The sequence below is a fragment of the Lissotriton helveticus genome, chromosome 1_1 (assembly GCF_964261635.1).
Source record: "Lissotriton helveticus chromosome 1_1, aLisHel1.1, whole genome shotgun sequence".
Classification (NCBI taxonomy): Eukaryota; Metazoa; Chordata; class Amphibia; order Caudata; family Salamandridae; genus Lissotriton; species Lissotriton helveticus.
Window position 1 is genome coordinate 1,652,970,722 of NC_136057.1, and position 24,209 is coordinate 1,652,994,930.

The 24,209-nt window shown below is 44.4% G+C and overlaps 1 protein-coding gene across 2 annotated transcripts in view; it reads right to left on the reverse strand.

The window, feature by feature from the left end:
• Positions 1–24,209, reverse strand: part of TFCP2 (transcription factor CP2) — a 356,031-nt gene that overhangs the window by 283,944 nt on the left and 47,878 nt on the right. The window contains exons 2-3 of one of the 2 annotated variants that reach the window (XM_078688852.1): positions 16,205–16,356; positions 7,250–7,326 (exon numbers count right to left, since the gene is read on the reverse strand). In XM_078688852.1, the coding sequence (XP_078544978.1) occupies positions 7,250–7,326; positions 16,205–16,356 (229 nt within the window). Of the gene's footprint in view, positions 1–1,207; positions 1,285–7,249; positions 7,327–16,204; positions 16,357–24,209 lie in introns of both variants that reach the window. The other variant, XM_078688853.1, reaches the window with a different exon arrangement.

Sequence of the window (24,209 nt, forward strand, 5' to 3'; positions counted from 1 at the left end):
CCAGCCCACCTCTCTAAGCTAAATGTTTGCTACTGAAACAGAACTGGGTTCATTCAGAATGTGATACAGTTGTCCAGTTTTAAGAGCCCTGCAGAGTACTGAAATAGACCTACATGCACCCACCAAACTTTGAAATTCGGTTATGGTACTGAAAACAATGCAACTGTCAAAATGTTATAGAACAGTGAAAATCTCTTGCTTATTTTTAACTCTATCTACTCTTAGGACAATGAAACACTCCCCGCAAATTTAAGAGCACACCTTATTGTGAACCTAGAAATTGAGCATTACTAGTCTAAAGCATGAGGCCAGGGTAGAAGCAGTGTGCCCATCTTAAATACAATATGGATACACGTTACAGTCTTCCACGCTGTTGATTACTCAATTTTATTAAATTAAACTTTTTTTCTGCTATTCCCCTTCTTAAAGGGTCTGGATAAGTGTAATGCGGATGTGTGAATAAGGCTCAGAAGTAGAGCAGTGGGTACAATTGCCTGATCTGAGCCAGCTGTCACAGGTATTGCTTAAGGGTGCATTGTCTTGTTAGCTGGTGCAAACATTTCTACTCGGCACAGTAATTGGGGCATGGCAGGTCTCAGCAACTCTGCAATACTTGGGTTTGTGATCACCCAGAAATCCTGGAGCAAAACAAGCAGAATTCAAGATCTTCTGCCAAACACCTCCATGCAACCAAGAACATAGAGCAGCCATCTATCTTGTTTAAAGTCAAGCCAGGAGTTCTTAGACTAGGCTTTGCAGAATTATGAGCGCACTAAAGCTTGGCCTTCAGCCCAATGAATACATTTGCTAGGCAAAGAAGCAAGGCACAATTTTACTACACATCTCTGGAAAGCATGCTTATGACCTTAACCTGCTGGTTTTAAACAAAGGAACACTGTACAGACCCACTCCTAAATATTGTGTTTGGGGCTGGGGAATGTGAAGGCACAAGCAATCCCAATCAATTCACGACAGATAACAAGAAAATGGATGCCAAAATCTTTTGGACCAGTTCCCATCCGCTAGCAGGGAAAGAACGTCCAAGGACACACAACTGACTCTAGCATAGAACTCTGGTGGAGGCTTATGCAGTTTCAGAATTGCAGGGCTGGAGCTTGCACTTGTATATAAATGATTTTATTTTCTCTCTTTTCAAATTTCAATTAAATAACAGAATATATTTTAATCAATAGATTTTGTATCCTACCTTGACCAATTTTCCAGTTATTTCGGGCAGTTCGCCTATTTTCCTATTGTCTAGCATCCGGATTTCATAGGATTGCCCTGTGGAATGGATCCATATACCTCATTGATTGATTTTTGATTTACTATCTGTCTCCATCCTTTGTGGTAAGGTGAACCCGTTCCACTCCTCTCCTTGGACTGCACCAATTACCACTTCCTACATCCTGTTTTCGTTGTATTTTGAGTCTGACTGTGATTATTGTATTTAGATTTTGATTCTGACCATGTTTACAACGACCGCTGAGTCTGATTATGATTACTGTATTTAGACACAGTGATTTAGATTTAGATACATACTACCTCATATCTCTTTTGGACGCTACCTCATATCTCTTTTGGATGCTCACTAGTGTCACTTAGGACTCCCTAGCTCCTACACCCAACATTACAGCCTCTAAAATGGAGCGCAACGGCAAGCACACTTTTAGAATTAACTACCCTTCCACCCTCACCAAAAAAGCCACTAAACGTTTTAAACATAACTTCATGAGGTCGCACCCTGAAACACCCTTTGCCGACACCTACTTCTCACCGGGCAATGGAGCCCTGAATACCGATATCATCTTCCACACCTCATGCAGAGCCCAATGGAGAAAAGCGTTCCTAACCCTGCTCACCGTCTCCTCCACCAGGAAAACAACTCATGGCCTAACTCTCTCTATCACACCTTCCCACCTCTTCCCTGGCAGGACTACCATTACTATCTATAACAACGGGATTGTCCTAATTCAATCCACGGACAAGAACCTGGAACTACTAGACAACCTGTTCCCCAAGTTCAAAGAGCACCTCTCCAATCTGCGGACCCCCACCCAGATCTCCACCAGCACTATCACCCCTGACGTCGCAGCCCCCACCTACAACACCTCTACCCCCAGCACCCCAGTAAATGGCCCACCTGCTGTTAACACCCCACACTCCCCAAGGACAGTTACCCCCAGCGCCCCAGTAAATGGCCCACTTGCTGTCAACGCCCTACATTCCCCAAGGACAGACACAATCGACGCCACCTCTTATACTAACCGCCCCTCTAACATGATCCCTTTTACCCCCACTCACATCCCCCCACCCCTCTCCTCCCTGACATAACAACCCCCACCCGCAACACGCCACCTGAACACAACACCGCTCGGACTTTATCCACCCCCCCCTCCCATCCCCCCCACGACAGAGGCCTCTCCCTCCCCAGCTCCCTCCCCACTCTCACCCACGACACTCTCACACCTGACAGAACAACTCTCACCCACAACACACCACCATCTGATAACATCACCACTCGGAGTCTATCCACCCCCCCCTCCCATACCCCCCACGGCGGACACCTTTTCCCCCCCCCAGCTCCCTCCCCACTCCCACCCACGACACTCACACCCTCCCAACAACACACACAGAACATACCACCTCCCCTACCTTAGCATCCCCCTCTCTCCCACCACCTATTCTCAGCCCTCACTACCCTCCGGTCTCCCCCACTGTCTTCAGCCTTCACTCACTCTTCCACTCACCGGCACCGTCTCCCACTGACGGCACCACCTATGCCTCCCACCCACCGCCTTCACCGCCTACTTCACCCACACCCCCCGCCCACAAACACGCCCACTCTTTGAATGCCATCCCACCCATTTGCTCCGCAGAACATTCCAACAATGCTAGTATATCCCCCCCTTCGATTCCCTGCCCGCTTTCCAGCTCACTACACAACCATTCACCAAGGGCTCTCACCACCTACGCCAGCCCCAATGCACCCCCTGACCTGACTTTACCCACCCTCCAACAAGTTAGAGGATATTCTACAAATCAAAAAAGATGTCCACGCAATCAAAGACCTTCTCTCATCACAGCCCAGTCTACCTCCCATCATCCCTCTACCCTACAATGGACGCACCCGCCCTACATACCCTCGCCTCCAACGAAATCCGCGCTGGCCGACTATCCCCGTTCGCAACAACTCCCACCGCCCCCGCCGTGTCCTCAACCCATTGTCGGACCGCGACCTATGCTCTCTCCTACGCTCTTATGGCCCAGGTCCGGAAAAACACATATCCAGCACACACATCCCCATACCCACAATTCTTACAAACCCTCTGAGGCTCCCAACACTCAACAACAGAGGTTCCGTCCCTAACAACCTCAGAAAAGTTCCCCTCACTCTAGAAAGCTCGACCACCCTTCTCTCTCCCAAACTCAAATGCATCCTACTCAACTGCAGATCGGCCCAGAGACACGCCTCCGGCATCGCTGATCTCGTCTTAGCTAGGGATCTGGACCTGGCCATTCTAACAGAAACTTGGCTCACTGAAGCCTCTACCCCGATTATGGACATACTAGTCCCCCCCAACTATCACATCATTAGGCTAGAAAGGTCTTCAGACAAGACGGGCGGGGGAATTGCATGCATTTTTAGAAGTAACCTCTCCGTTACTAAAGTCACCTCCCCCTCCCTCTCCTCCTGTGAACTCCTCTGCCTCGACATCACCAGCGAGGGCAAACAAGTTTGTGCTTTACATCTCATCTATCACCCGCCTGGTGACAATCTCATATTCACCCAACAACTCATGGACATGATCACTTCCAATGCCGGTCGGCAGACCACCCAAGTCTACCTGGGTGACTTCAATCTCCACTGGAGCGATCAGAAAGACACAGTGGTGAATAGTCTCAAAACTTTCCTTAATGCGCTTGACCTCACCCAAATATGCGATAGACCAACACACGACAAAGGCGCGATACTTGATCTCATCATTGCCAAAGAGAATTCTACACAACTGGAGACGATTCTACCCTGCGACTGGTCAGATCACCACATTATCACCTTCTTTATCAATGAAAAAGTTAAACCTAACCCGGCTCAACCAATCAAATCCAAAACATGGAAAAGGGACATGAAGAATCTCAACCCCTCTACTCTGCCTCCCACATCGGCAATCTCCTCCTTCCCCCTTCAGGTGCCTCGGATGTTCAATCACTGACTGACCACTACCTTGAATCTATGAATACATTAGTCAATGAAGTCGCCCCACTGCAACTGAAGAGAGTCTCCACCAAAACTTCTAACCCCTGGTATGACGACAGACTCAATGACGACAGGCGTTCGATGCGAATGGCAGAGCGCACCTGGAGAGCGGACCCTTCAGCACTGCACCTCAAAAGGCTTAAAAACAAGAGAAATGCCTACTTCAGGAAAATAAAGCGCACAAAGTTGGACTTCTTCAGCCGCCAGTTGGACCAAGCAAAAAACAGGCCAAGAAAACTTCGAAATAATCAAGACCCAAACAAAGGCACAACCCTTACAATCAAATAGCACAACAAGCGACTCCCCACACTGTGAAGACCTCTCTGCTTTCTTTAAGCTAAAGACTGACAACATAAGAAATGACCTCATCATGGATGTAAGCCGATTCCCCAACCACACCAGAATGGCTAACACTCAACCCAAAAACATGGCATCTTGGCTGTACTTCGATACCTACTCGGAAGAAACAATACACAATCTGCTCTGCACCTTGAAGCCCTCTAATCACCTCAGAGACCCTCTACCTGCTAATGCTGTAAAAGACTTCATCCCCTTGCTCCTCCCTCTCTGGACTAAAATCATCAACTGCTCCCTGCAACAAGGCCTCATTCCAGACTCCCTCAAGGTGGGGCAAGTCACGCCTATACTCAAGAAACCTACAGCTGATACGTCTGACCTAAACAATTACCGGCCCATCACCAATATCCCCACCCTGGCCAAACTGCTGGAGAAATGTGTCCAACTCCAACTAACAAGACACATTGACCAATTTGACCTCCTCAACTCTCATCAATCAGGCTTCCGAGCGAAACATAGCACTGAAACAGCTATGACACACATAATTGATGACGCCCTCCAAATTCTTGATCGCAATGAGTCCTGCCTCCTCATCCTTCTTGACCTCTCGTCAGCATTTGACACGGTCAAACATGAGAACTTGCTGGAGCTGCTAAGCACTAGAATGGGACTATCGGGAACGGTTCTCAAATGGTTTTCGTCCTTCCTTCACAACCGGTCTCAGAAGTTCAAGATCGACAATGTGCTATCTTCACCTGTGCCTGCAGATCTAGGTGTTCCACAAGGATCCTCCCTCTCCCCCACATTGTTCAACCTAGTCATGGAACCGCTCGCCACCTTGCTCCAAGCTTCTAATGTCCAATTTCATATGTACGCCGACGACACTCAACTGTACCTAAAGCTTCAATCCCCGGAAGATATCAAACTTCTGAATTCCACGCTTATTAACACTCAATCTTGGCTGGCAGATAATCACCTCAAACTAAATGCTCTGAAAACTGAGTTCCTTCTCATCTCACCCCCGGCGAAAATTTCAACCACCCAAACATGGCTCAACAACCTAACAGCACTCAATGTCCAACCCACCATCGTGGACTCAGCGAAATCCCTTGGCATCACACTGGATGCCAAGCTCAACATGCAGCAGCACGTCAGCAAAGCCACAAAATCAGCTAATTTCCAAATCAACACACTGAGGAAAATTAAACCCTTCCTCCCTGCTGAAAACTGCTGTACAAGCGTTAGTCATCCCTCGAATAGACTACGGAATTGTGGCCCTCAGCGGACTCCCGCTATCCACAACAGCACCCTTAAGAGCCTCCCTGAACGCTGCCGCAAGACTCATTACTGGCTCAAGAAAACATTTGCATATTTCCCCAGACTTAAAGTCCCTAAAATGGCTGCCTTTTGAAGCCAGAATACAACTAAAAATTGCAGTTATGACACACGCGGCAGTGCACCACAATGCACCCAACTACCTCGCTCAAAAGCTGTCTATATCAGGAGGTTCGAGATCCAATAGAAGCTCAAAAAATCTACTCCTGAAACCCCGTAGATTCCGGAAAGAGAAAACTTACAAGCGCTCCTTCTCAGGAATGGCACCCAGGATCTGGAATGCGCTCCCTCCTGAAACCAGGCGTATCTCCTCCACTGCACTCTTCAAGAAAGAGGTGAAAACCATCCTTCTGGCCAAGATCTCCTGAACGTTATAGGTGTTGGATCAGAGACTCTGCATTGCTTTGTGTCAATGGTCACCTTGTCCTTTGGCACTATACCTCTACTTGAGGGAGACACTACTACGCTACTTTCTTACTACCAACCAATATATGATACACGTTGGGTCACTGATTCACCCTCCCGGTGCCCCCACTCAGTGCTCTCTCTATACTAAAACACTGTTATAAGCCTTCCACACACCCAAAGTGTACCTGAACACCTCAGTAGTGGGATCAATGACTTGTGACGTCTTATATTACTTGTTTACCTGACTGTATTTTGATATGTTTTATGTATGTTATTATTATCCTTTCATGTTAGTGACTACTACATTGCTCCCATTACCTCTGTTCATTCCTACTGCCCCTACCCCTTTCATTGTGAAGCGCTCTGATATCTGTAAGGATCTTGTTCGCGCTATATAAAACTCTGAATAAAATAAAATAAACACCTCCATGCAACCAAGAACATAGAGCAGCCATCTATCTTGTTTAAAGTCAAGCCAGGAGTTCTTAGACTAGGCTTTGCAGAATTATGAGCGCACTAAAGCTTGGCCTTCAGCCCAATGAATACATTTGCTAGGCAAAGAAGCAAGGCACAATTTTACTACACATCTCTGGAAAGCATGCTTATGACCTTAACCTGCTGGTTTTAAACAAAGGAACACTGTACAGACCCACTCCTAAATATTGTGTTTGGGGCTGGGGAATGTGAAGGCACAAGCAATCCCAATCAATTCACGACAGATAACAAGAAAATGGATGCCAAAATCTTTTGGACCAGTTCCCATCCGCTAGCAGGGAAAGAACGTCCAAGGACACACAACTGACTCTAGCATAGAACTCTGGTGGAGGCTTATGCAGTTTCAGAATTGCAGGGCTGGAGCTTGCACTTGTATATAAATTATTTTATTTTCTCCCTTTTCAAATTTCAATTAAATAACAGAATATATTTTAATCAATAGATTTTGTATCCTACCTTGACCAATTTTCCAGTTATTTCGGGCAGTTCGCCTATTTTCCTATTGTCTAGCATCCGGATTTCATAGGATTGCCCTGTGGAATGCATATCAAATGGAAGCACGTTATATTGATAATTCATACAAGACAGTCATCATTAACAAGTGGCGTTTTGCCACAATGCAGATTAATTTATAGGACTGAACAGATGCTGTGAGGGCATAAGAACAAGCACTGGCAAAGCCAATAATCCTTGTGTTAGCTGGCAGCCTTTTGTTTTTTTTAGTCCTTGCTTTGTTTTGTCACGGTTTGTACAAAAGTGACTGTTGGGGAATCGACCAGGTCCTCGTTAATATTACATTTAAAAAAAATAAAAAAATTGCAGTGGATAAATGGAAAAACCTTCTTTGGTCTGCAAAACAAAAAAAACATTTTTGAAGCAGTTCCTAGTACTCATGTGTGTGGATGTGCTCATTGTGAAAGGGAAGAATGCCATCACTTGCAATTAAGTTTGTCAGCCTATATCCGCCGAGACACCTCAGGGTAATTGTTGCGCAATAAAAATCTCCAAAAAAAAATATGTCTGAAGTGGGCTGCCCCATGCTGTATTCTATAGCGGTTGGAAGAAAAATGTCAAGGCCTCAATAACAGACCAAATGGATGAGGAGGGCTGGCTGAATCTGCTCACACTTGTATTACATATATACTTTTAGAAAAATCAAAAACTATTGGCTAATTGCAGACCAAAAAAAAAAAGTACACATTTATATCAATAACTTCAAAATAAAGAAAATCAGGAGTCCGGTGTCCCGGTGGGTTGCAGAACAATCAGTTACAAATCACTGCTTAACTGAAGTAAAGTTCAGTTTCAATTCTATTAAGGATACTGAGGTGAGCATTATGCTTTCCTTCGTCGCTTTAATATTTAAAACCAAGAAACAGCAGCCAATAAAACATCAAAAAAACTACTTTTCCCGTGAACATCAGGGAAACAACAAAGTTCATAAGTCCTTTCACAGTTTCTGCAACCAGGCACCGATCTAGTCCTCTGTTGCTGTTCTTTTCCCCTCTTTCTTTGTGCGAATCTCGCAATCCATTCATCTCACGCACCTTGTTTCGAGCCATCATTCCCTGCAAAGACATACATTATCAGTGACCACTTCACCACCTTTGAAATCGAGAATAATCACTGTAATGAATTTCACTGCATACAGTAAACATCTCTATAAAAGTAAAACCAACATTACAATGGCCTTTCTGAACCTTTCAGGTACAAAGCACCAATTCAATAACTACAATGCAAAACCAAATTACTCACTCCAGAATGGGGAGGGTTGCATTGTGTCGAGCGCCGGGTGGGATAATCCTCGCCTCCGTGTCCTTAATAGAATTGAAACTTACCTTTACTTCTGCTAGGTAAATGTTCATTCTGTGTCAGGAGCGGAGGCGACAATTCTGCTAGTTCAAATTGGATGAAATCCACCACCGGCTTGAAACAGAATCTCTTGAAGGAAGAGTCTGAAGACCAGTCGGCAGCACGCATGAAGTCCTCAAGAAGTGCACCTAAACGAAAAGGTTTTGAAGCCATTGCTCCCCTAGTCAGAAGTTCCCCAAACTTCTTGGTATCTATTCCAGCTTCTTGCATCACCCAACGGACCCACCGGGCTATGGTTGAGGAATACACCGCCTTATAGGGCATTCTCAGAGCAATGAGGAGTGGCCTCTCCCCTGGGTGATCGCATCTCGTCAGTCATTTACTCATAAGTCTTTAGACATTGCAACACACATGGAGCTTGGGAGACTCTGCAAAAGCTGTATAGGAAATTGTTAGAGTATTAGACTTAGTACGCCTACTGACTGCAAAAAAACACCCAGTTGGGGGAAAACACACGGCTCGTTGGGTCCAAAGCTCGAACATCTGACACTCTTCTACAAGATTGACAAGCAAAGCAACATGGCCAACTTTGATGATATCGGTTTCAAAGATAAAAACAGACTCCGTTGCCATGACAAAAAAACAATGGCGCACAATATTCACGTCCTAAAGGGTTGTGTAACACGGCTCTGAAGGGAGAGAGAGCCGAATCCCCCAAAGCAGCCAGTTTATAAAGGGGTGCTCACCCACCGGAGCCCCGTATACAAGGGCATGTCGTGCTGAAACTGCCAAGCGAAAGGTATTAATTGCCCAATACACCAGACCCTCCTATGCGAGGCTTGGCAGGAAATTCAGTATCTGCACTACATCAGCGCTCAAGGATCCACTCCCCGTCGCACACACCAGCGTACCCACTTAGACCAGGATAAATGGTAACATTTGGTAGTACCGTCAGACCAGGCTTTGGAGAGGAGAAACTCAGCATGACACGAAAGGCCGGGAACATACAGCATTGCCTGTAATCCACCAAGTCATCAGTGATAGAGAGCCCTCCTCCTCCAACCGATGTGGTTTGAGATCCGGGCTCATCAGAATGTGAGGAAATTGGGGGAGAAGGATTGGAGAATCCAAGAAAAGATCCAGAAGAACTGGAAACCACACTTGAGACCTGTGGACCTGAGCTGAAGCCCGAGTGATCATCGAAAAGGGAGGAAAAGCATAGCCCTTCTCCAGGCCCCAATCCTGGAGGAAAGCATCAGTCACCACCTGGGGATCCGATCTTCACTTGAACAACGGTGGCAACTGATGATCGAGGCGGGATGCGAATAGATCAATCGAAAATGATCCCACTTTGTTAGCTAATCTGTGAAAGACCTGAGGATCCAGTTTCATATGCTGGAATCCTTGAGGGGCAGAGAATGTGAGTCCTCTACCTGGTTTGCCCAGTCTGGCAAGTATTCCGCTGTGACGGAGACCCGATTCTCTAGACGGAAATTCCAGAATTCCTTTGCCATCTCTGCGAATGTGCAAGATCTGGTGCCCCCCAAGTGATTGATATAGAACATCGCTGACACATTGTCCATTTTTAGGAGGACCAACGACTGGACCATGTCCTTGGTCCAACACTGAACAGCGACTATCCCTGCCAGGAGCTCTAAACAATTTATTTGTAAATTCGGTTTATGTGGTGACCAACTGCTGGCTGTGGAGAACTCTCTATAACTTGCTCTTCGGCCTAACCTGCTGTCTGACTCGATGACCAAATTGGCAGCCGAACTCAAGATTGCTCTCCCATTCCACGCTCCCATGTGCATGACCCGCCATTCTATTTTCTCTCTGGCTTTGCCCGACAGTGTAACAGGTTGCGCATACGTAAGGCCCTTCTTTAGGTGGTGTGCCTAGAGACACTGCACATTCCGATAATGCAGGGGTCCTGGAAAGATCGCCTGGATCGACGAACAAAGGAGACCCACCAAACAAGCGAGCTGCCTGATGGATGTGCGAGACTTGGCCAGCTTTTGGTGGAGCTGGTGCTGGATTTTTGCCATTTTCCAAGAGGGAAGGCTCAAAGACGCCAAAGTGGAGTCGATGACGAAGCCTAGGAAGGTCGCCTTCTGTGATGTTGATTAGGAAACCCAAGTCCTGCAAGAGATTAATCGCCGCCTGGAGGAAGTTTTGTGGGGCACTGGGCCAACAGGAGAATGTCATCCAGGTAGACAAAGTGCCGGATTCCCTGTGCCCTTAGGAACTCTAATGTGGGCTCGAGGACCTTCGTAAAGCACCATGGTGCTGACGACAGGCTAAAGGGAAGTCTCATGAACTCGAAAGTTTGGGAACACTGGAACTGTTAGGTACGCATCTTTCAGATCTAGGCATACCAGCCAATCAGCCAGGATCAAGACGTCTCAGAGGAGGCGAATGCCCTCCATTTTGAAGTAGCGGTATACCAGCCACTCGTTGAAATCTTGGAGGCTGATCACCGGTCTGCGACCCCAGTTAGATTTGTCGACCAGAAAGAGGTTGCTGAGGAAGAGGTTGCGGAGGAAAACGTTGGGATGAGTTTCTGAATGGCAGATGGCCCCTGTGTGAAGGAGGGCCTGAATCTCATTGTTTAGGAGTGCTGCGTTGCGGGAGGAGAAACAAATTGGGGGAGGGCAGGAGACTTGATGAGGGGAACCACAAAACTCGATATGGAACCCCTGCACTGTTTGCAAGACCCAAGCGTCCGAAGTAATGGCCACCCATGCTGGGAGGAACTGAGCCAAACGCCCCGCTATCTTTATAAGAGTGGATGGATAAGCACTTAGCTTTGCGGCATTGCCATTTGCTCCCTTGAATTATCCCCGGCCACGAAAGCGCTGTCCTCTGGTAGGGTAGAAGTGGTAAAGACTGGGTTTGTTTGATATTGGTCACACCCGGAGCCTTCCCTTTCGGGGGAGGATAGAAGCAGCTGACCGAGCAGCCCTTGCCTCGGCCGGCCCCAGACAAAACATGAGGGGTAAATACTCTTGACATTGGATTGCACCTTGTCAAGCACCGTAAATGTTCCACAAATGTACCCAATGCCTTAACAAAGGGGGCCCCAAATCAATTCCCCCTGCGTGACAGCGTAAGGAGCACTTATGATCCCTGCGAGCGTATAGGGAATCTGAAAGAGAAAACTAAACACTGCTGCGGCACAAGAAAACTCACAACCACTATTTTCGGCAATAACTACGATCAGAGCACCGCAGAACAATAATAACAAGCGGAGCAGGCTAACATTAACCCACACCACCACAGTGAATTCAGGAGACACAAAAAACACCTCTTAACTGGCTGCTGAGCAGCGAAGAAAGAAGGGGATGGAACAGCAACAGAAGACTTTATGGGTGCCTGGTTGCATAAACTCTGGAAGGACCAATTAACATTGTTGTTTCCATTGTGTTCATGGGAAAAGTCATTTTTTGATGTTTTAATGGATGTGTTTCTTGGTTTTAAATATTAAAGCGAATAAGGAAAGCATAATCCTCGCCTCCGATCCGGACATAGAATTTATGGAGAGCAGCTTTGGTACTTCACATGCTGGGTGCAAACCTCTCTGTTCTGAATTACACACGTGAGAGCAAAGGCCTAAATTTGGACACAATGACTAGATTTTGTGCTTACTTTTTAAAATAAAAGAGCAGTTTAAGAAAGCCATGTAGAGAAATAGAGTGCTATGAAATAAAAGTGTGTAAAGCTTTTCATATAAAGATGTCACAATTGCAAAAATAAATAGCATTATATTTGCATTTAACTTCTGTGAGAAATATTCAATTCGGAAATTTACTTAATTCAATTAGTGACATCAGTCCTCACTAGCCAATAGCAATGCTCATCCGCCACAGCAAGGTCACCAAAGGTGGCATTTCGTACATTTAATAACCCACCATTTTTTATCCAGCAATTTCTAACCTGCTCAACAAAACCCACAAAAGAAACAGCTCTATAGTGCTGTAAAAGAGATGGGGATGGTGGCATTTTTCTTGCCCAAGAACGGCATGAACAAAGTAAAAGGGTAGAACACATCATACAAATAACAAATCAAATTAAGGAAAAGAATACAAAAAAAAAAAAGATACCAAACACTAATAGTGTTATCTTTTTTGTGGCTTTTCGGTTAACAATGCGCTATTCATAAACTAACCCACAATTTCAATCCGGAATGCAGCCCTTTGGTAACTAGCAAACCCTAACAGATAAACAGAGCCACGCTACTGACAAGACGATGGGTGCAAACAAAATACTGAGCTCAAAAAGAGGGATCAGAAAAGTCTGCCAAACCACAGATAGCCCAGCATAGCTTCAACACAACATGGTAGTCTGCTTGGTTATAGCCACTTACAATCAATACAAACACCACTTCTCTCAAGGAATTGCAGCAGAAATGTGTGGAGTTGCCGCACTCTCCCTGATAAAACTGGAAACAAACAAAAACTCTGCAAGAAACATGTGAACAAAGAGTGCAAATCATTTCCAAGAGAGACTAGGCACTTTCCAGGGGCAGCGGTGTGACTGTATCTTCCCATCAGGCCTAGAAAGAAGCGTTACAGCTACTGATGAAATACAGTTTCTTTGTCCTATGAACTGAGCACCTAAGATTTTCTATTGTGCTCAGCTTCAAACATTAGCAGCCAGACCACAAAACAACAAGTAGGACCCAAATTGATGTGAACACTTCCATTCACTCCTTCAATTAGCTTTGTATGGCCCAGTCCTATGCCAGGGACTTTAGTAATTTACCTGACAGAACAAACACATCTGATCCCCAGGATAGATTAACCAACCGCAAAGTCCCCTGCGAGATTCAATAATACCTAGCAAAATGTTATATTTATAGTCACAAATCGCAACTGTCAGAAGCCCCACTCTAATTCCAGTTAACGAAGTTGGAATGTCAATTACTATTTTTTGGGACCAATAATTCAATAAATTAATACATAATGATCACCATTTGTGGGGAAAAGTCACCCATTTCCCAAGAATCTCTTCATCATTTATTTGAGATTATACCCAATAAATAATGTAGAGGTAGAGTCTGGAACACACAAGAGCCGGTCCCAAGTTTCACACCTATTAATCGCATGCGCGCTAGCGGTTTTCCCGCTGCGCGCTGCGTTTTTTCAAAAGCCGCGTTACATGATGAGCTCAGCTCGTCATGAGCGTACGAGCGTCGTAACTCATGACGAGCTGAGCTCGTCATGAGCGCGGAAGGGGTTAAGTATTATTTTGTCCCCGTTCCAATCCGCCTCCAAAGTTTTGAAACTTGCAGTAACAAACAGTATGTGCACAAAAGTAGAACATGTAACCAATACAGAGTAAGACTTGTTTAACCTGATGTAAAAATGCAGTAATGACCATGAATCCAATGCAATGTAACAGAATGATCGCAATGCGGTATGTCTTGAAAATGTCTGTCAACATGCAAATATAAAATGTAATTAAAAAAATAAAAAAATAAATACTTTATTTCCCCTGCATACTTTATTGACCTGATCATGAACACCATAGCAGCAACTGATCTGCAGAATCCTTTCAGAGTTATACATTTATCAGATCCCACCAAAGAGGAGGATAAATATCACCAAGAATACAAGACAACGTGACAAATACCAGAGCATAAATGTAAATGTACACAACAATCAGCAGTAACCTCATGTACTGCATATTTTTATTTAGGTTCTTGGTTATGATCACATACTCTAGACTAAGGAGCAGCAAGGAAAACATGCCATTCACAAATATGCAAACTTATTTGTATAAACATGATACAGCGTTTGGACGGCTTTGGAGCAAGATGGGCTCGCATGACAATCTCCTGACGTACTGATCGGCAACAGGAGAACGTTCCCTTTCACAAGTACACTGCGCACTAAACGCCGACAGAGCACATCTATTGACATCGGCAATCCGTCTTTTAAAAACGCAGGCGCCCGACTTGCCAGCAGAGACAGGCGGGACGGGCTGAATTCAAACGCCTTGCCACAGCTTGAAATCAATCTTTTACTGAACTTCCCAGCTTCTTGTAGCCAAGTGCAAGATCGGTCCTGATGAGAACTACACAGTTATGTTAGTTCGAAACGCGTAGACCTTTCAATAGCCTAAATTGGTTTATTTACAATTGACACAGAAACATTAATTTACATCAAATTTACTGTGAAATCAACATTGGCTTTCTTTGCTGTTCATGTTTACAGCATTTATTGAATCATTTATGTTTTCATTGTTAATTGTTGTTTTGTTGCGGGATGAGTGAGGTATGAATGAGGATTGACTGATATATAACGAGTTTATAATCACTGTAAATAACGTTTTTTGTGCACTCCAGATTTTTTAATATTCGTACCAAATTTGTGTAAGTCACTATCAAAATAGAAGTGAAAAATTGAAAAATTTATAAAAAAATCAGCTTTGATTTATTCAATAAACATATTGTTTAAGTCGTATGTTTATACAAATAAGTTTGCAGTTTTGAATTTTGCGGCATTTGCACTGTGTTTGTTCATTATACGCTTGTGGCAAGCAATGCCGGTGGGAGCCCAGACCCAGTGGTTTTTTGTTCATTCACAAATATGCAACATAAAAATGGCTGAAGTTACAGGAGGAGATGTCATATTAGAGTATTAGGGAAGATATGCAAATGGCTGGAAAATGCTAAATTCTAAATGTCTAACTAACTTTACAGTGATGTCCTCTGCCCTACACAATGAAAAGAGAATTTTCGGAGGGTCAGGCAAGCAATCCTGGGTTATATGGATTACACAACAGCTTCTTCGCTCTTGGCACAAAGTGGATATATGCAGATTCGGATCTGTGAACACACAGATCTTGTCCAATATTCATGCACGGGTAAATTAGCTCGACAAAAGATTGCACTAAAACAGTGAAACGTGATCACCATATTACACTAAGATTTTATGTTGTTCGCCACCATGTTATATCGGTTTCCTTCTCAAGGAGGCTTTAAGAATGCATCAACATGTATGCTCCCCAGAAGGATTTGACAACGTAATCAATTCAAATTCTCCAATTATCTGTCCATTTTGTCCTTCTGCACCACATCTCTCAGTGGCCTTCCTGGCCATTCCTAGTCTATATGGTCTGTTTTGGGCTCATGTTTTGTAAAGTATTCTTATATTACACTACATGCCTACTCTATTTCTATAAACATTTGTTTGCTGCTTTGGGTGTTTGGGAGAAAATTCTTATTAAGTAGGCACAGAAAAAACAACAGGAAACATTCTAAGAAATAGAGTTCCATGCAGAATACTACATTAAAGAGGAACTTGTATCAAGTGGAAAGGGGAGAACTTTGCAGCAACAACTGAAAACATTAAACAAACTATTCAACTACTATTGAAGAACAGCATTTCAGGGATATTTTCAAAGACCAGCCCCTAAATGAAATTAAATATGAGATGGAGGTTTACAATATCATTATTCAAACGCAGTGTGTGACATACAAATACATGCAAAACCTAGGTTCATTTTTTTTTGTTTGTTAAGGTGGGGCCTCGGTGGGAGACTGAGAATCAGTGTGGCAAGTAATTTGCAATAATTAAAGGCAATGTAGTTTACCTTGATTTAGATATGTTAATGTCTCGTCATGAAGTTTGACAGCAGGAGACGTGGCAGCACACAGTACATACTGAAAAGGAAGGATCTTATTCTCCGTGTCCGAAGGCAAACTGGACTCCTCCTGCTTGAAGATTGGCAATGCGAGGACATCGCTGGAACAAAAAATAAAGTGTTCAACTGTTCAGCTGCACTATGAATACAAAACTTCAAAAGACGCGGCTGCGTCACCAACTAACCACAACTTACAGCTAGCATGATTTCATCCAAAACAGAAAAAAAACAATCATTACAGCATCATTCCCAGTGTTCACATGATCTAGGTTTTCAGTTATGGCAGATTCTATGGATGTAAAACAACTAATTGAAACTTATACTGTGGATTTCAAGGATTCCCACAGATCCTTTGACCCTAGCCACACACAGAAATGGTCAATGGAACACAGAGAAATGTTAATCAGTAATACATCAAACCATTTATCAATGCAGAGCATAACTAAAAGAAACTCTGCTTCTCATTTTATCAAACACCAACTGTACAGGTTGGAAAGCCTTTTCAATACGTCCTTTAGTTTCACCAGTACACCAGAGTCCCATTTTTGTGGTCTAACTTAACTCTTCGGAGTTCAACCGTTGCCTTTTCTCCATCTATACACTTTCAGTTTAATGTACTTCAATTCCTTTTTGGAACTGTTAAATTATTAGTTTTGTATCAATGAAAACATTCACTGAAAACAGGCAAAACACTCCACTTTCACAGGCCTTACTTTAGGTGCGCATGATAAAGGGATTTTCTAGTTGACAGTACAAATGCTGAAAAAAAGCTGCGGTACAAAATAAACGTAAATAAGCATAGTACAGTATGCAAAATGGCACAAAAAGTGAAGGGCAAGGGAAAAAAACACGCCTCAAAAAGTCGCACCGTCAAAATCAAATACCTGGATGGAAAATCATTCAAAGAGAACTGCCATATCAAAGCACTGACATGAGTAAATGTGTGCAAAGTAGAAGAGAAACACTGGGGAGGGCAGAAACGAGTGGTACAGAGTATGCTGCAGAAAGGTCAGCAGCAGTCTTGCAATGCAGGGAAACGAGTAACAGTTGCAGAAAGTGGGTACAGAGTTCTACAGCGGGGTGATTTGGGTGATGCGAACAAAGGGCAATGAATTGGCAGAAACTACACATTATTCTACCTAGTGGCGGCCGCTACTCAATGAGGGTGGCGGGAGAGGGGGAAAAAAAAAAAACTTACCTGTATGACTCTTGGTCCGCTTCAGCTACTAGACAGCAGGAACCAGGAAGCACACAGGCGTCCCAACTTGCCTAGCCATTCACAACGTTGCCTTACAGCAGCGTTGTGGTTGGTCTGAGCGCCGTTGTTCGGTGCTCGGAGTGGGAGCCTGCGCATATTCACTACCCAAGCTGTGCATTACAGCCGGTGTAGAACATGCAAAGTGGGCATGACTGTTTGACCGGCTCAAAAAGGCCGGCCAAACAGTTATTCACACTTTAAAGTGTGCTCACCACTCCTCCCCCTGGTTCCTGCTCTGGCCAGCCCTGCCCCTCTAGACCATTAATTGTAATGGGGTGACCCAGCATCCCTCAGAACCTGGGAAATCTAATAGTATGCAACAACAATTGGTGCTGTGGGGAGTTATATTTCTTTAACAAGAACATGAATTCATTCACAGATACTTTATGTAGGTCTGGTAACCCAATCACGCCTGGTTACGTAAGAATTGCTAAACACACAGTTGATGGACAGAATGTAGAACAATGTCATACATTCATCCCAGTACAAGGATCTGGGCCTCAAACCATCGATTTTTGCACTCCACACCACCCTGGGTTAGACACTGGCTATATGCAAATCAGCTCTGACCCTGTGCCTAATGGGAACAGTCCAGTCCGAACTACCAAGCCATGTCTTTCCCAGACCGGAATCAAGCATCCAAGGACCGGTTTCTGGCTATCAGCCTTCATCAGCCTGGATAGCTTGACTCCAGTGGTGTGGCGAGTCTGGGACTCACGTCTGAGCATACCCAGCCCACTCGGGGTGAAAATTGCAAAAAACACAGTTGATGGACAGAATGTAGAACAATGTCATACATTCATCCCAGTACAAGGTTACGTAACAAGGCATGATTGAGTTACCAAACCTACATAAAGTATCTGTGAATGAATTCATGTTCTTGTTAACTCTCCACAGAACCGACTGTTGTTGCATACCTCCCCTCATCTAAGCAGGAAACTGACAGCTAAAATGATAACATTCAAGAAGTCCTTCAACGAGCCATCACTGACTACATTTCCACGAACACTGACACAGTCCTGTCCAAATCCATCTCATGGGAGGCTCTTACAAGTACACTTCGAGGCGTCAACATACATTTTTGGACAGGCGAAAAATGTAAACGCCACACCCAAATACTAGACCTGGAGGATCTTTTGAGCAACAAGTAGTAACTGGGACCGCTCCGGGATCATGACGTATCCTCCTCCAAATCCAGCAACAAATACACCAACCCTTACCAAGGAGGTGCAAGAGACCTGGTTGGCCACACAACACAGGATTTATCAGTGGGGCAACAAGTCCAGCAAAATGCTGCACCGGCTATGCCAGGCCAAGTAGGCCCCACTCCCCGTTCAGGCACTGAAAAATGCTGAGGGAGAACGATGCACTTCCCCAGAAATGGTGGCCCAAGCCTTCGCCGCACATTATGCCTCCCAAGATCAACAAAGAGAATACATATCTGAGACCCTTATTGGCGAATTCCTATCAGATATACCCCACAGCAGAATTTTGGATCAAATACGAGATACATTAGAAGCCCCTATAACCTTAGGCGAGCTTAGGGCAGCACTGACCAACACCTACCCTGGTAGAACACCTGACCCCAATGGATTCTCCAGTGAATTTTTGAGGCCACAAATGACAACATTGGGCCCACATCCCGCCGCTCTTCAAGAGGCACTTGAACAACACAGTCTATCCTCAGATTGGCGCCATGCCGAAATCATAGTATTTTTAAATCCCGGCCGCCCCCGTAGATCCCGCTTCATATCGCCCCATTTCTTTGCTCAATTTTGAGCCTAAGCTGATTGTCAAAGTCCTAGCTGATCGCCTCTGCTCGTGCATTTCAAGATTTCATCCATCCAGATCAATCTGGCTTTATGCCACAACGATCCACTAGACATAACATAAGACTGGTCCACAATGCTCTCGCTAAGGCCCAAGAACTTGGTCGGCCCGCAGCCGTTCTGTTGGCCGATATTGACAATGCATTGGACTGCTCTAGCTAGCCTTATATTTTTAAACTTCTTCACGCCATCAACTTCGGACCTAGATTGCTAGCATTTATCCAACTGCTATATACGGAGCTCTCGGCCTCGGTGCGAGTGGCGGGGCATCCGTCGACCCCTTTTTCCATCCACTGGGACACACAGGAAGGCAGTCCCCTATCCCCGCTACAATTTGCTTTGGCCTTAGAGCCTCTAGCCATTTGGGTGGGTCAGGATCCACCGATTAGCGTGTTTTAATGGTCGTGTGAATGCTCCAACAGAATCACACTATATGCCGACGATGTCTCTTTTTTATGACGAACCCTTGGTCCTCTGGGCCCCGTATCCTTCAGATTTTGTGTGTATTTCGAGAGACCTCTGGATTAGGCGCCAATCCCTCCAAGTCTATACTTTACCCGGTATGCATTGACCAGAAACAAAAGACTTGGGCCGCGCAGTTATCCCACACTACAGTATTTGAGGGTATTCATTTCATCATGCCCTACGACTTCATGGACCCACAATATCACCCACTGCTCCCAGCTGTTCGTGATGAAACCACAATTTGGTCACAGTTACCCTATCATTATATGGTCGATCAACCATTTTTAAAATGGTTTCTCTTCCCCGCTTATTACACTGCCTACAGAACTTTCCCTAGTATGTCCCCTACTCATGGTTTACTCAAGTGAATGCACTCCTTAACAAGTTACGATGGCAGGGTAACAGATTATATAATTCACAAATTAACGGCTCTCTTCAGTTGATAGAACTGACCTTTTAAAACGCAGAGCGAGTCACAAACTTTGAGAAGGAACAACATTTAAGACAAGTCCCTGCCAATGTTCAAATCATTATGATTTTAAAAAGTTCCATTTCAGCAAGTGGGATTAAGGGAGAGTGGAGATGAATAATGTTCTTTTGGCATCCCCACAGTATAGATGAATAATGTTCTTTTGGCATCCCCACAGTATACATATAATAATTATGTTCGAGGATGCACGAGTAGAATTTTGATACCCAAATTAAGAATTCCTCAGTTTCTTCTTGTATCTTCTCAAAGCTCCCTCTTGCTTGGAGGCTGGCAGGTTACCACTTTGATTGGACCTTGTGAGGATTGGAGGAGACAATGGATGCTTACTGATGATCTGAACATTAGTAAAGTAAGATAAGTCTTCAGGTAAGAAGCAAGCCAAGTTCTTTGGGGAGCCAGGAAAAGCAGGGATGTAGCCACTAAGGTTCAAAGTTTGCCTGGGGAGAGAAATCTAATGGCATAGGAGCATATAAACGTTAGTGTAAAGGGCTCTTTGGGTTTGCATTATTTTGTATAGGTGAAATAAGCGAAGTGAGCACAAAATCAAATGATCAAACACCAGAGGAGGAGAAGGCTACCCTCTTCTAGTCGGCAGAGGCCCATCAAAGAGTATGTCAAAAGCAGCAACATGCACCCTAGCAGGTTTCCACCAAGGCCCGATATACATCAATTAAAATTCCTGCTCTACATCCATATATACTATGGATAAGCTATCTAGCGAGATCCCTCCAAGCACGTCATATATAGGACTTAACATTTCACCTTTAGGCTGAATGAGATAACATGAATCCCTGGGTGGAGTGTAGGTCAGGTAAAACTTTAAACTACCCAGCTTTTTTGGCTGATGGCACGGTCCACTGTGCCACTGGGGAAGGGACTAGGTGAGGGGCCACAGGGGGGGCTTAGTGGGACATAGCTGGGGCCCCGCATGCAGGACTGCCTGTTTTTGGGAAATCCTGTACACCTGGAAGCTTTAGTCTTTTATTACAGTCCCCAACAGCTGCCTAATATTGTTTTCTGCTACTGTGGGGTTAAGGCTTGGGTTGTCTGGTTAAGTTACGTCTGACTAAATTTGCAGACTTTGTTGATGGAACAGGTCTGAGTTATTTGGGTGTAAACCTTACTGCTGCTAGGGCATGTTCTGAAGTAGTTAGGAATGATGAAAAACGTTGGATGGAAGACAGTACAGTTCAATAGAGGCGGCTGTGGGCAGATGTGGAAGGAAGTAGCTTTAAAATAGGATTACTATTGGGGAATAAGTTATAGAAGGGGACAGAAAATGTAAGGCCACTACAGGGTTTATTTAAGAGAGGGAGTGTGTGTGGTTGTCTGAGTTTTGATGGAAGACAAAGGGGAAAATGTTAGGTTATAGTTTGCTTTATTCTTGAGCTGGGAGGTTTATTACACTGGACTTTGGAATTACCCAATACACTTTTCCATATACCTGTATTTGTGGTCATTTTTTGTATAAAAAAATAGAACTCTTTAATATAGATTGCATGGGGGAATTAAATAAAACCGAGAAATTCAACCGGAGCCCCCCGTCTGCAGGATTTAGAAATGCGAGGCCCAACCATCGCAAACAAAGACATCATATCAAAAACAGGATAAGTTACGATGGAAAGGAAAAGCATCTTTCAAAAACAGGTGTCGAGGTAGTTCAAAATAAAGGTTTGACGTTAGGGCTGCATATTTCAACTTAAGCAATCACAAGATGAATTAATTTTTTTTTTTTACCAAGAGGAAATGCGTGACCAACCAACAGACTAGGGAAACTTATGCAACGGCGACCCCACTATAGAAGCATGACTTTTAGGCCTATAACTGTCAGGATTATTGGGGACAGGCCACATAACATCAAATGCAGGCTTTAGAAGGACAAAACTAAAATCCTATGAGGCAGGGTTTTAACTTTGCTCCTACTCAGCAACATTTGTCCACTTGGACAACAGAGAATCCACAAAAAAGTTCATATGGACCTGAAAATGTGCCATGCTCAGGCACGCTGGGGAAGAAATGATGTAGTGCAAACCTCACCCTACAAGAGAACAGAAGAAGACTCCATGAGGCTAGAAATTTCACAATGGATGCCTTTCAAAGGCCTTAACCGAATTTACACTTTAATTGTTCATTTCTCACAGAACAGTGATTTGCCCCGTCCTTCAAAATGTAGTTGTTTACGTCATATTCATGCATGTGCAACCAGAGGCGCACTTCCACTCTAAGGTGTCTTTGCTAGTCACCCTGTCTACACTGCTGCTTCAAACAAGCTGCAAAAAACATGCAACAGCTGCGGAACTAAAGCGTGAACACAAATCAATCGCATGTTTTAGGCCTGGTACATACTGCTATTTAGAACTCCTCCTGGCCACAGGTCTAAGTTTTCCTAGTTCAATTCCAAAAGACAGCTCACTTGCGCTTGGCCCAGCACACTTCATGCGCAGCCTCAGAAAGGAAGTGGTGTGTCACCAACGCAATACTACAGGTATCGCAACGAGAAAGTGCCAAAGTGAAACTTGCGTCATTCACACTTCCAAATGAGTGCAGCAAAGTGCTGAGGAACTAGCATAGATTGTTATAAACCGCACGACCTGAAGCCAGCCACTGACTTTAGAGCCCATCGCAAATCCGATGGTGGTTGGTGCCCATTCCAGCACCTTCTCGACAGTGGTTTGTATAATCCTTTACAACGTAGCAATATTCCGTTCAGCCGGCTCGGAGGGGCACGCAGTGACAACGCGGCCATGAGGTGGCTTCTCTGTGCCCGTGCCTGATCAGATCCAAACTAGGAAAGTGAAAGCGCGCCATGCGTGCGTTATGCTCAAATGACGAGAGCCAATGCGAGCTGTACACATCGCCTGTCCGGGCGTGTGTACATCTCCTGTCCCCCTTCCACCGAAAAATCAACTACATTAGATCTCGCCATGGCGAGCAGCGCATGCGCTGTGTCACTAGGCAAGACCTAAAAAACTAGGGGTGGGCAAAGTGTTTCATTCCACCGCTGAATTTTGGCCACTTCATGTTACTCTTTAAAGCACAGTTCTGGCCAAATTCTGCAATAGTGCATGGTAAAAATTTCTCACGCGAGGCTTCAGAGAATGCGAGCGAGATTTGGTGTCCCCTAACGTGATTTTGGTCACAGTCAGATAGCTGCCGCCCGAGTACATTTTTCTACTCAAGTGGCAGGAAATTTAACTCAAACTGGTGCGCGCTCTTGCGCAAAGCTGCTGTTAGCAAATATTTTTTAGAGCTGCTCATGCTATTGGTGCGAAATTACAGTGAAAGCAGCACATTTTCCAGCCGTTGGAGGAACTCTGTGGAATTGTGCAGAGTTTTTATGTAGCTCCACAGAATTCCGGTGTGAAGCCCCACAAGTTCCACCCACCCTAGAAAAAAAACCATGGGTGGAACATTTCTCTCAGTCCAAGCAGTCAAACTATGGAATTTGTTACCCCCAAACATTGACAACCATCTCAGCTTCAAAAGCTTAGTCAAGAGCTGACTCTTCCCCACATGACTACAATACTCACAACACAATGTACAACAATAGTATATGCAAGGCATTAAAGCTATATATTTACTAATGATATATATATATATATATATATATATATATATATATATATATATATATATATATATATATATATATATATGAGATACGGGCCATTTCTTATCTAAACTGAATGAGGTTACCTGGAATTCTGATTTTCACTTCATTGTTATGGATATCTGTTCCTTATACACTTCCATTAATCATCATGATGGGCTACATGCAATCCAACATTATCTAGTAGAGACATCAAATTCTATGAACATAGTAAAATGCTTGTCAAGATGATAGACCTATGCTTAAAAAACAATTTTTTCCTATTTAACAATGAAGTATACCAACAGTTACGGGGCGTGGCG